The 12,515-nt window shown below is 39.2% G+C and overlaps 1 protein-coding gene across 1 annotated transcript in view; it reads left to right on the top strand.

The window, feature by feature from the left end:
* CCDC30 (coiled-coil domain containing 30) overlaps window positions 1-7,163 on the top strand; it is a 155,231-nt gene extending 148,068 nt beyond the window's left edge. Inside the window, exons 20-21 of the mRNA XM_044668758.1 lie at window positions 6,478-6,545; window positions 6,902-7,163. Of these exons, the coding sequence (XP_044524693.1) occupies window positions 6,478-6,545; window positions 6,902-7,115 (282 nt within the window). The 3' untranslated portion in view covers window positions 7,116-7,163. The remainder of the gene's footprint in view (window positions 1-6,477; window positions 6,546-6,901) is intronic.
* Window positions 7,164-12,515: the final 5,352 nt, after the last annotated feature.

Below are 12,515 nucleotides of genomic sequence, written 5' to 3'. Positions count from 1 at the left end.
TACCTTCCACGCTGTGCCCTGTTGTGGGGTTCCTCCGTTCGTCTGGACTTGTTTTTATGTCCCCTTGAGGAGTTTTGTGTGTTTCGGTCAGGAGAGGTTAAGAGCTGCTTCTTACTCTGCCGCCATCTTAACCCGGAATAAGATATAATTTTTAAAAATATCATTATAACTGTTCACAGGGCTTAGACTTAGAAGACTGATGAATATATCCATTTCTGGGCTATATCAGAGGAAACTTGAACTTTGCTAAGAAAATCGTTGGCATTAATAGGAAAATTGATCATCTGACTCTGGTATGCCCAGATGCAGAGAATATTTTTAGCATGTCAGCACTGGTGAAAAGCAATTCTGATCCATTCCAAATACTAAGATATTGTAGCAAATAAGCTAGGACCTAAATACCTGTGTACTTTGGTTACTGTTCTCTAAAAGCTGCCAGTGATTTTTTTTTTGCCAGTGATTTTTTTAATTGCTAAATCTGATCATCTTTTCTCTGTCCTTATCCTTCTTAACCTATCTGCTTCATTTGACAATGTCTACCATCTTCTCTTCCTGGATATTCCCTCCTCTTTGGGTTTTCATAATACTCCTGGGATTCCTTGTACACATCTGACAGCTCCTCAGTATCCTTCGCTGCCCCATTATCCATATAATAACTTCTCACTAGGGGTGTTCCTCAAAATTTTATGTTCTAGGTCCCTTTCTAGTCTTCCATTATCCCTCCAACAGCTAGTGCCCTCACCCTATACTACCTCGAATATACTTGCACTTATTCACTGTATATTGCTATACATATAAGTATATTCTTACTACATGAGTGGAACATGGGATGTACCTAAAGAGCAACCCCCACCATTCTAGGAATACTCTGTAATGATTTTTCTGTGATGAGTGACCTCAGAAACCATCAAAAGGTCTGCTGGTCAAGAGCACCATCACAGAGTCCAGAAACCTGTTTGGATCACCTATCATAATGGTACCAAAGAAGAATGGAAAGAAATGTGTGTATGCTGCTGAACTTTGAACAAAAGTACCAAAATTAACCAATACATCATGATGATAGCCTGTGGTTCTTAAATGTTAGAATTATATAATGAATACTAACAGATTCTTTTAGCATATTGGGAGAATGGAGAAGATGACCTTCATTTGCCTGGATGGATTTTGTTAGTTTAAGCATTTGTCCCCTTTCCATATACCATATGCCATCTTGGGGGCAGATAATTCTAATAGCTAGCACTTATATAGTACCTTGAGATTTTAAAATCATTTTTATCCTCACAACAACCTTGCAAGGAAAGTACTATTATCCTCATTTTACAGATTTTACAGATGTAAAAAAATGAGTAAAACAAAAGTTGTGATTTGCCCAGGGTCATACAGTTAATACATGAGGCAAAAATTTAACTTGGCTCTTCCTGAAACCAAGATCAGTGTTCTATCTACTGTGCCATCAGCTGGTAAAGTAGTTAAACACATGAACATTCTGCAAGTATTGGTGTATTTAGGTGACATCATTGTCTTTGAGAAGACCCTGGAAGAGTATAAGGTAAAGCTGATGAAAGTTATGGATCCACTAGAGGAGAATAGTCTGCTTATAATTTGCTTATAATAATTGCTTATAATTTGACAAAAGCTTTCCCAACAAGGCTAAGCACTGACTTAGAGAAGACAGAAGCACCATGACCTGGCCACAACCTCAGAACCTTTGTGATCCAGAGTTCTAGGATTCATTTCTAAGGACATTTCTAGCATTTGGGGGTTATTATTGCAAGTTTGTTAAGAATGATGCTAAATGATTGAATGAGAGGCAGAGTCAAGATGACAGCTCAGTTGTAGCAAAAGCTGAAACTGCTCTGGTCAACCTTCCATACCAAACTTTAAAAAGGGCTTCAAAAAGATAGGAACCCAGACCCAACAACAGAGTCACAGGCCTCTTCTGCTGAACACAACTTGAAAGGTAGGCAGAGAGTCAATTTTCAGAGGATAAGGTAGGGCAGGAAACAAAACTGCACACAGAGAAGTCTTGGTTGACCTTGCCTCCCCCCCCCCCCCGCTACCATGTTGGGATCTACAATCAGGTGTAGGCTGACTTTGGGACCCTGGGATGGGAGCTTCATTACTGGAGGAGCACCTCAGACATGCCTCTTGAGGCCCTGTACCTCAACAACAACTGGCAGGGAGGACCAAAGATCTATCTAGCTGGGCACCTTTGGGCAAGACTTAGCCCCAGAGCAAATTAGCTCAACAGAACTAATCCAGTAAACCAGCAGAGGAGAAAGAGCCACAGGCAAAAATAAACAATAAAATGATTCAATGACCCCAAATCATACCTCTAATACCAAAGAGAGCCATAAGCAAAAAAGACCAAAAAAATGAATGATTTGTCTTGAAACTCATATTGTTCTTTGGAAACTGATGGACAGACAGATGGGAATAAGCTGTCAACCACCTCACACATGTAGTATTTCCCTAGGCAGACCCAAAGAAGCCTTTTGTCATGCATAAAGATAACAGTGTGTATAATATTTTTAATGTGTGTAACAAATGATAGTCACTAGAAACCAGTTACACTTGCCAGCAGAGGTTTGAGTGATAGCAAGACTCTATCCCATAAACAAGCTAGAATTTTTGGTTTTGAAGTGGATCATCACTGAGAATTTCAAGATTACTTGTACAGAGTGAATATTCTAACCAGTGCCAAGTTAGCTATGGTTTAGCAGAAATGGTACCAAAGAAGAATATATCCAATAATGCATTCAATATAACCAGGAAAGGCTAATGTAGATGCAGATACCCTTTCCTATAGACCAGGAGATACCTAAACTATTGTAATTTAACCTGAGGAAAGAATTCCAGCTATATGTGACACCCAGAGAGCCAAGTATAAACCAGTAGTGGAATAGCTGAGAGCCTTTAGAGCAAGGGTCAGCAACCTTTTTGGCCGTGAGAGCCATAAACGACACATTTTTTAAAATGTAATTTCGTGAGAGCCATACAGTGCTCACAGTGCCGCTCCTGTAACAGTGCCTGAAAAAAAATTGACTTTATGGCTCCTGCAGAAAGAGCCATATCTAGCCCTCAAAAGAGCCAGATATGGCTCGAGAGCCATACATTGCCGACCTCTGCTTTAGATTGTATGCCAATAGTTAAATTGAACTGTGCTTCTCAGTCTGATTTGTCTGTAGATAACCCAATTTGAGAGAAGATTGCTGATGAGGTACTATAAGTGATATAAAGCAAAGAAGGTGGTGATTCTAGAGGACTTGAGTCCCTACAGTAATGATGGTGAACCTTTTAGAGACTGAATGCCCAAACTGCAACCCTCACCTTGTGAGCCCCACTGCCTTGCCCCAGACAGGGGAGGGAGGAAGTACCATTGGGCTGCTAGGAAGAGGGGTGGGTCTTGTGAGAAATGTCTCAGGCTCTGGTATAGAGAGGGAGGAGAGCAGATCCCCTCTGTCATACGTGCCATAGGTTTGCCAACATGGCCCTAGAGGTACCATCCTACTATTGAGACAGTGTTAGAGTTGTGTAATAGAATATTGTACTAGACTATTACTAATCCCATAATCAGAAGCAGCTAGTGCTACCCAGAGCATATTGGACTGTGGTTTTGCCACCTGGTCCACAGTATTTGAACCCTTTGTCAAGGGACCTCCTGATCTGAGGCCCCAGTGGTCTGATAAGAGAAAGCTTCCTGGGGTCTTCATTTCAGCTGGGTCCTAGCCCATGCTTGAGACTACTCACTGATCATGTTTTCACTACCTGCTTTGGTCCTGCACAAATGCCCTGCCCTACCCCTTTCCAGTTTTGGAACCATAATCAAATAACAATTGCCATTACTTCTGGAAATTATGTGTCAATCTACTTCTCTTTGATTCCACTTAACAACCCAGTAACTTTCCAGACTAAAATATCCTTCTCTGACTTGTCAGTCTCCTATATGTCTTGTTTCTCCCATTAGAATGTAAGCTCTTTGGGAGCAGAAACTGTTTTACTTTTGTGTTTTTATTCTCGATGCTTAGTATAGTGTTTGGCACATAGTAAGTACATAAATGATTTTTCATTTCGCTTAGAGTCAGAAAGGTCTTGGCTCTGAAATCCCATCTCAAATACTTACAAGCTGTGTGACTATAAGTAAATTTATTAACCTTTAGCCTCAGTGTCCAGTTATCTGTAACATGGAAGTAATAATAGTCCTTGGAGTACTTACCTTTATTCTTTGAAAGCTTGGAAAAATCAGCTTATGGCTGCCTCATTCTGGTGCTTTTTTAAAGGAACAGGTCATACTTGCCTGGTTTTATCTGTTGCTAGGTGGCAGAGCAGAGCACTGGGCCTGAAGTCAGGAAAACTCATCTTCCTCAGTTCAAATCTAGCCTCAGACATTAGCTGTAATAACCTGGGGCAAGTCATATAACCCTTTTTGCCTCAGTTTCCTCATATGTCAAATGAGCTGAAGGAAATGGCAAACGACTCCAGTATCTATGCCAAAAAAACAACCAAATGGGATCATGAAGAGTTGGACACAACTGGAAATGAATGAACAACCCCAAGTTTTTTGCAATTGAACTCTTTAGGTGTTAAGTTTCCTGTTTTGTCAGTTTGGGTATTCCACATTTTTGTAGATATTTACTCATTTGTTTCAGTTTCTCAACTTTATTAGTGTATTCTGAAGTATATTTCATGGGCAGCTGGGTAGCTCAGTGGATTGAGAGCCAGCCCTAGAGACTGGAGGTCCTAGGTTCAAATCTGGCCTCAGACACTTCCCAGCTGTGTGACCTTAGGCAAGTCACTTGACCCCCATTGCCTACCCTTACCACTCTTCCACCAAAGAACTAATACACAGAAGTTAAGGGTTTAAAAATATTAAAAAAAAAAAAACAAGTATATTTCATTTTCATTCACTGTAGTATTTCCCTTTCTCATTTCTGATTTTGGTCATTTCAGGTACACTTTTAAAAATTAATTCTAGATTCAACTCATAGTTTCTTTTGCTGCCTTATAACATAAGCCTTTGGCATTAAAATTTTAATTCTGAAAATTGCTTTGCCTGGATTATATAGATTTGCATATGTAGTAACTGTATTATCATTATCTTGAGGTTATCTGGAATTAATCCTGAGTCTCCTTTTCCTATTTTTTCCCTATATCCAATCACTGGAGGATTCCTCTCAATCCAATCTTTCCAAAGTTTCTAAGATTCATCTTTTCTGCTTCATCCTCATTTTCATATTTTAGGCCAGGATTTGAATAATCTACACCTGGATTATGGCTGTGTCCTGATTTTCCTTTATTTTCCCTGTTCTTTTTATGTACTGTCCACAAATTAATCTTACCAGAACATTGCTTTTATCAGCTCAATCTTCATTCCCTCTTCTAACTGCATTCCCTTCCCCCACTTGCTTACAGGATGAAATTCAAACTAATCTGGAATTCAAAGCCCTACATTATCATTCCATCTCACTACTCCCCAACACAAACTCTTCTTCCGGAAAACTGGTCTATTCACTGGCAATTCAATTCAACAAAAAGTCAATGAAGCACCCCTGACGTGTAGACCATATAGGAATAGTGGAACATGCTCTTTAGATTTGGGATCCAATGGACAAAGTGCCAACTTCAGAGTAGAAGACCTAGGCTCAAACTATGGCCATCTCACAAATTCCCCAAGTGATCTCCACCAAACCACTTACCTTCTCATTTGTAAAGTTAGGGGATTAAAGGCAGCCTCAGAATTTCTTTCCATCTCTAAATCCTTGATATGTAAAGGCCTGGGGAAGATGAAAAGATAAAATGGTTGTTTCCAGATCTTATAGAGTTTACAATCTAGTGAAAGAGAATGCAGCACATACACAACTTGGGATAATTCAAACAGGAATGTCATCAATGCATATGAGAGGTATAAAGTGTTAATATATACCTTGTGGTTTTCTCTATATATACTTTGGCTTATGGCATTTCTCCTCCCTAAAAGGTCTTCAGCTTTCCTTCCTTAAAGCCATTAAGACTCAATTCAAAGCTATGACAAAGCAACTCTCAGTGTTCTCTCTCATCTCCCAGATACTTCTGTTATTTCTTCCTGACTTCCTTCTTGAGGGTGTCATGCTGCTACTTTTTTCCATTCTGCCATATCCTGTTTTTGTACTGCAGTTCTAAAAGGACTGGGCCATAGTGTATGCACCCCCTCTAGTGCCTGGATCAGTTATTTGGGTTGAATAAAACCTTTCCCAAGTTCTTGGGAAACCCTGTAATTTTTTTGATCTTCAAAAGATAATTAACTGCAAATTTGTCTTCCTCACTATCATGGGATTTCAGATACTTAGAGGTACAAGCAAAGTCCTGAAAAAATCACAAGTAAACTTTGAGGGATATTTCCTCTTCGGGCAAGACCGAGAATGGTAAAACAAGACTAAAATTCTACTTTAGTTACAGTATCAAGAGATTATTTTGAGAATGTCCATCCTTTCTTTCTAGGAGACGACAATAAGTGAGGTGTCTGAAAATGAGCTACTGAATAAGAAGCTGGCTTTTCTAAACCCAAGGTTAGTGACATAGGGGGAAATAACTTCATGGTGAGGAATTCCTTAAATCATCCTGAGCTATAGATGAGGAAAGGCAGATCCTTTCCCTTTCCCTTCACCATTGGGATTTCCTAACCAATCCAGGGACTGTTGCAGGGAATTTGTAGGATATTGACATCAGTAGAAGAAAATACTATTCCAAGATGAATTTTATTTGGTTTTGTTTGAACGTGACAACTCTGAAGAATCCTATGTAATCTTGGAAATTTTGGAAAAGCACGGTTTTCAAAATTCCATTTAAAAAGCCTCCTCCTAAATACATAAGAAGAAGAAAAATTATTATATCTTTTTGAATCCTCACACATTCCTTCTTTCAGTTTTTCAGCTATAGATGTGGCAAAATCAGATGAAAATCTTAAAGTAGCTGAAGAACAGAAATCACAAGAACTCATTGGAAGCCCCAAGTCTTCTCATTCTTTTTCACATTTACAACCTCCTGAAGTAGACAGCTTAAATATGGCTCTGTTAGGAAGCGAACCGAACAACAATGTCCAAGATCAGAGTCAGAAGAATGGACCTGATGACATCTAACAGGGGCACAGGGAAAACTCTAGAAGGAAACCTGGAAAAAGAGAAGGAGGAGGAGGAGGAGGAATTGGAGGACAGAGGAGGAGGAAGAATTGGAGGAATAGGAGGAGGAGGAAGAAGTAGAGGAGAAGTTGGGGGAAGAGGAGGAGGGAGAGGGGGAGGAGGAGAGGATCAAAGGGATCAGGCACCTCAGGACACCAACCTGAATTGCTAGATTGCTGATGAAGCCATTAAACCGTTTAGACAAACACAAGTATATTTTTGTTGTTCCTATTTGTTTGTTTTACACAAAATTTCGCAGTCTTAAGGGACCTTGAAGGTAATCTAGTTGCATATGTTCCTGAACAAAGAATCTCATACAATATCCCAAAAAGCAGTTTACCTGAAGACCCTCAGGGATAGGGAACTCATTATCTGTTCTGCTTTTAAATAAGGTATCATTTGAAAGTTTTTCCTGATAGCCACCCAAAAAAATAAATAAATAAAGCTTCCACTTACTACCTTCTGGGATCACAATACAAGGAAAAGAATACTGGAAGAGGCTGAGGTTAAGCTCCCACTAGTTGTGTGATCATAGGCAAACCTAATCTCTTCCTCAAAACTATCTCATTAGTTCCTGGAATTTTTAGAAAGGTCTCTCTCTGAGAACCTGGTTTCCTTATCCATAAAGTAAGGATAATACTTATACTGCTAGTGTCTAAGGAAAATATTTTGTAAATCTTCAAATACTTGCATATATGTCATTTCATAAAACAACCCCTTAAATACTTTGTCACCTCTCCTATCTCCTACCTAGGTCTCTCTCTCCTCCTAATTCAATGTATCTAGCTCCTTTCATCAGTCCTCACGTGGCATGACCTTAAGTCCTCTTGACATCCTGTTCATCATCCTCTGAATGTGCCCTAGCTTGTCAATATATTTCCTAAAATGAGATATCTAAGTACTCATAATGTGGTCTCACCAGTATAGAAAATAGTGAAATTATTTTAGAAAGTAGGCAATATCTAATTGTTAATGCATATTGTAGTAAATTTTTTGGCTACTCTGTGACCAAATATTGATAAGTGTTTTACTCTCAACATAATGACCTATATCATATAACTTGTGTCCTAGCAATATAACATAGAAGCTGGAGGATCAACATTCTATCTCTAGAAGAGGGGACAACTAACTCTGGGGCTGCCCATTTTTATGTGGTCTGCAAGCAAAGAAGAATTTTTACATTTTAAAGTAGTTAAAGTAAAATATTTAAATTTTTTATATTTTTATATATTTATATTTTATAATTTTCTATGTAAAAAAATAAACACAAGGGCAGCTATGTGGCTCAGTGGATTAAGAGCCAACCCCAGAGTTGTGCTTAAAACTAGTTTAAAGCTAGTCTTAGACACTTCCTAGCTATTTGATCCTAGTTACTTGGCTCCTAGTAAATTACCTAACCCTTTCCATTCTTCTGCCTTGGAACCAATACACGGTATTGCTTCTAAGATAGAAGGTAAAGGTTTTTGTGTTTTGTTTTGTTTTGTTTTTTAATGTAAACACCACTCTTGGTTCAGAGAGGTGCAAAAACACTCTTCAGGGACTAGATTTGGCCCTCCGCCCATGATTTTCCAACCCCTGCTCTAGAGTGTGAAGATTTAAAAATAAGTGAAACCCTTTAGCTTGAAGAACATCTGTCTGTTCAAAGAAAGTAAATCACACCAACAAAACATGAACTGTACATGAACAAAAAAACACTAACTGAATAGGCCAAATGAAATTCCCAACTGCTACCAGATGAACCATTCAGAACCTTTTATATTTTCTGAACTGGAATATTAAAGTATTTTCTGACTGAACCTCAAATGAACAGATTAAAAAAAAAAATCAGTCAGCAACTATTACTGAATGCTGGCCTGCTATTGTGCTTTAATCAAATCCCTGGTTTATATCCTAGCTGCCATGTGCTGACAGCTGCACCCTTCAAGAGATTACATGCAAAACATTTACAGAGCTAGTGCTGGGTTTGCAGAATCTGTAGAATATTAGGACTAGCCCTGTGAAGAAAAGTGAAATCATTTATACATTAACCTCTCCCAGGGAGCCAGTCCATTCCTACTCAGGTGTTAAAGTCTACCAATGAAAGTATGGGCACTTTCCTAGAGATTCTGAGGAAGCTTAAGATTTAGTACTTATTTAATACTCATGTAGTCAGGGCCAACAAATCTACCCTTGATTTCTTCTAATAGCTTTTAAATTATATTCCAGAGCGTTGCTTTTTTCAAATATATGGCACCTGATTTTGAAATTTGTTGCACAACTTTTATATATAGAAAATTGTAGATTAGTATTGGGAAGACCTTAAAATAGGTTATCCAGCCCCCTCACTTTACAGATAAGGAAATGGTTCCAGAGAGACATGGAGAGAAGGAGAGAAATAGGGAGAAGTGAAAAAGATAGAGACTGAGACAGGGGGATGGGGAGTTGACAGAGACAATAAGAGAGGAGAGATCATAGAGCACTGCACTAAGTACTGGGGCTACAAATTGTTCATTCATTTGGGTCTGACTCTTCATGACCTCATATGAGATTTTCCTGGCAAAGATAATGGAGTGTTTTGCCATTTCACTTCTTCAGTGGATTAAGGCAAATTTTGGCTAAAAGATGTATCCAGAGTCACATAGCTAGTGAGTGTCCAAGTCTAATTCAGATCTTCCTGACTCGAGGCCCAGATTTCTATCTACTGAGCCATCTAGCTGCCTCTGGGAATACAAATTTAAGGAAACATTCCCCATAGTTCCCTACTCTAAGGAGTTTCATTCTAATAGGGGAAGGCAAAATGTAAGGGGAACTGAAAAGAGGGTGGAAAGAGTCTCTGTGCCTGGTGAAGCTGCTGAGAAGGTGGAGTGGGCCTTGTATGAAGTGTGCACCGCTGGATCTACTCAAGAAATGGTCAGTTAGGAACTCAGGACCCAAAGAAGAGTTATCCAGGAAAAAGGTAGGTGAGGCTGCTAAGGGGATGGGGCTGACCAGAGAGAGTTCATCTGGAATGATGGGAATGCCCATAATACTTGTAATTTGAGATAACCAAGTAGTTTGGTGATGTGAGCCTGAGACTGCAGCAACAAAACAGAAACATTACTATAACAGGTGTTAGAGATACAAGTACAAAGAATGAAATAATTCCCGCTTGGGAGGAAAAGAGGGTAACAATTATGTCTAAGTAGATACAAAAGAAATACAAAGTGAATGGATATAAATACAAAGTATTGAAATAGACGGTTGTTTGGGAGGTAGGGCATTAGCAGGTGGGGGAGATTTTGAAAAGCTTCAATCAGAAGATGGGGCTTCAGCCACATCATAAAGGAGCTTGCATCTAAAGAGCAGAAGGGAAAAAAGAGTACAATCTAGGAATGTGGCATGGTACAGGTAGGAGTGTTCTGTGTGAGGAGCAGAGAGAAGACTAGTTTAGATGAATCACAGCATGTGGAGGGGAAGGAAGCAATGGCCAAAGATGCTAAAAAATATATCAGTTAGAGCCACTTGATCCTAGAGTCAGTAGGAAACCTCTGGAGTTGTTTAAAGAAATCACATGGTCAGAGCTGTGCTTAAGGAAAATTACTTTGGTATGGACTGAATAAGAGAACTGAGGCAGCAAGTCCAATTAAAAAATAGCATTTACATAGCATTTTAAGGTTTGCTGAGCTATATTGCCCATAATACATATTAACTTGTTACCTCATTTGATTCTCACAAATAACCCCTTCAGGTGGATAATAAAATTATCCCCTTTTTACAAATGGGAGAGGCAGTTTTTTAGTCTGTTTCAGTCATGTCCAACTTTTCATTACCCCATTTGGGGTTTTCTTGGCAAAGATACTGGTGTGGTTTGCCATTTCCTTCTCCACAGATGAGGAATCTGACACAAACAATGTTAAGTTAATCAAACAAGCATTTTTTGAGTGTCTACTATATGCCAGACACTGTCCTTAGCACTGGGAATTCACTGAATGACAAAAGTCAATCCCTGCCCTCAAGAACTTACAATCTAATGGGTGAAACGGCAAGTGAAGTATGTACCAGCAAGCTATATACAGTACAAGGTAAATAGGAAATAATTAACAGAGGGAAGGCACCAGAATTAAGAGAGATTGGGAAAGGCTTCCTCTAAGATGAGGTTTTAGGTGGGACTTGAAACCAGAGAAGCCAGTAGGCAGATATATGGATACTGGGCATGAGAGGACTGCTTGGGAAAATACCCAGAGCTGAGAGATAAGTATCTTGTTTATATAACTGAAAGGAGTCCATGGTGGAAAGTAAGGTATAAGAAGCTTTGAAAGGTAGGAGAAGGCTAGGCCATGGCCAGCTTTAAATGTCAGAGTATTTTGTATTTGTCTTGGAGGTTACTGAGAATCACTGGAGTTTATTGAGCAGTAAGAGTGACATGGTCAGACCTTCAATTAGGAAAATCACTTTAGTGGCTGAATGGAGGATGGATAGGAGTGGAGAGAAATTTGAGCCAGAAGAATCAAGTATAGCCAGGTTTTTCAAGGAGTTCTGCTTAGAAAGGGAGGACAGCTTTTTAAAACACCATCGGGCAGGAAAGGAAAAAAAGGCAAATATGTAAGGGAAGTTTTTCAACATGTTCCAGATTTCTAGATTGCCTCCCTTCAGGGAATTTCCCCTTAGGTGAGATCAGTTTCTTACTTGATCCAACTAAGACATCTTTATCTCATCCAAAGAACTTACTTAGTTTTGTGCATTTTCTGGTATATTCTAATCTGTGTAACATTCAATTTCCATTTCCTATGTTTGGATCAGTGATTTTACTCACTATTTGCTATTTGTGATGGTATTTTATGTAACTAGCCTTTGATGGGAAGGAGTCAAACTTGTGGATTTCAGCCTGGGGTAACCTTCTTTAAGGAAAAGCACCCAGGAAAGCTAGCACCTTAGCAGCTTTTGAACCGAAAAAATAGAGCCCTCGATCAGCAATGTTTAGTGGGGCATAAAGATATAATTCTAGTCCAGTCTCCCCCAGTCAGTCACTAAGCATTAACTGCAGTGTAACTCAAAAGAGAACAATAAAGGCAAATTCCTAGCCCCTTCTCTTGTTCTCCTGGAGAAGGAAATGTTTCCCTTAGAGAGGAGTATGCAAGTTTCCAGAGCTAACCCTTCAGCCATTTATCTATACATTTAGACATGCCATGTCAATGTAGACAACATATGATTAAGACACATCATCTTACTTGGGTAGCACACACCTTCAATAAAGATCTGTGGATTATTTGCCTAGAGATAATTGAATTGATGGGAAATGATTAGGTAACCAACACAATATAAGAATAAAAAGGCGTTTGGAACCTTTTCATAGGCAAAGTCCCCGGATCTTGGTAAGAGACACCCCCCCATCCCCACCCCTCG

This window comes from Gracilinanus agilis, chromosome 3 (genome assembly GCF_016433145.1).
Source record: "Gracilinanus agilis isolate LMUSP501 chromosome 3, AgileGrace, whole genome shotgun sequence".
Classification (NCBI taxonomy): Eukaryota; Metazoa; Chordata; class Mammalia; order Didelphimorphia; family Didelphidae; genus Gracilinanus; species Gracilinanus agilis.
This window is presented reverse-complemented; position numbering and strand designations above follow the sequence as displayed.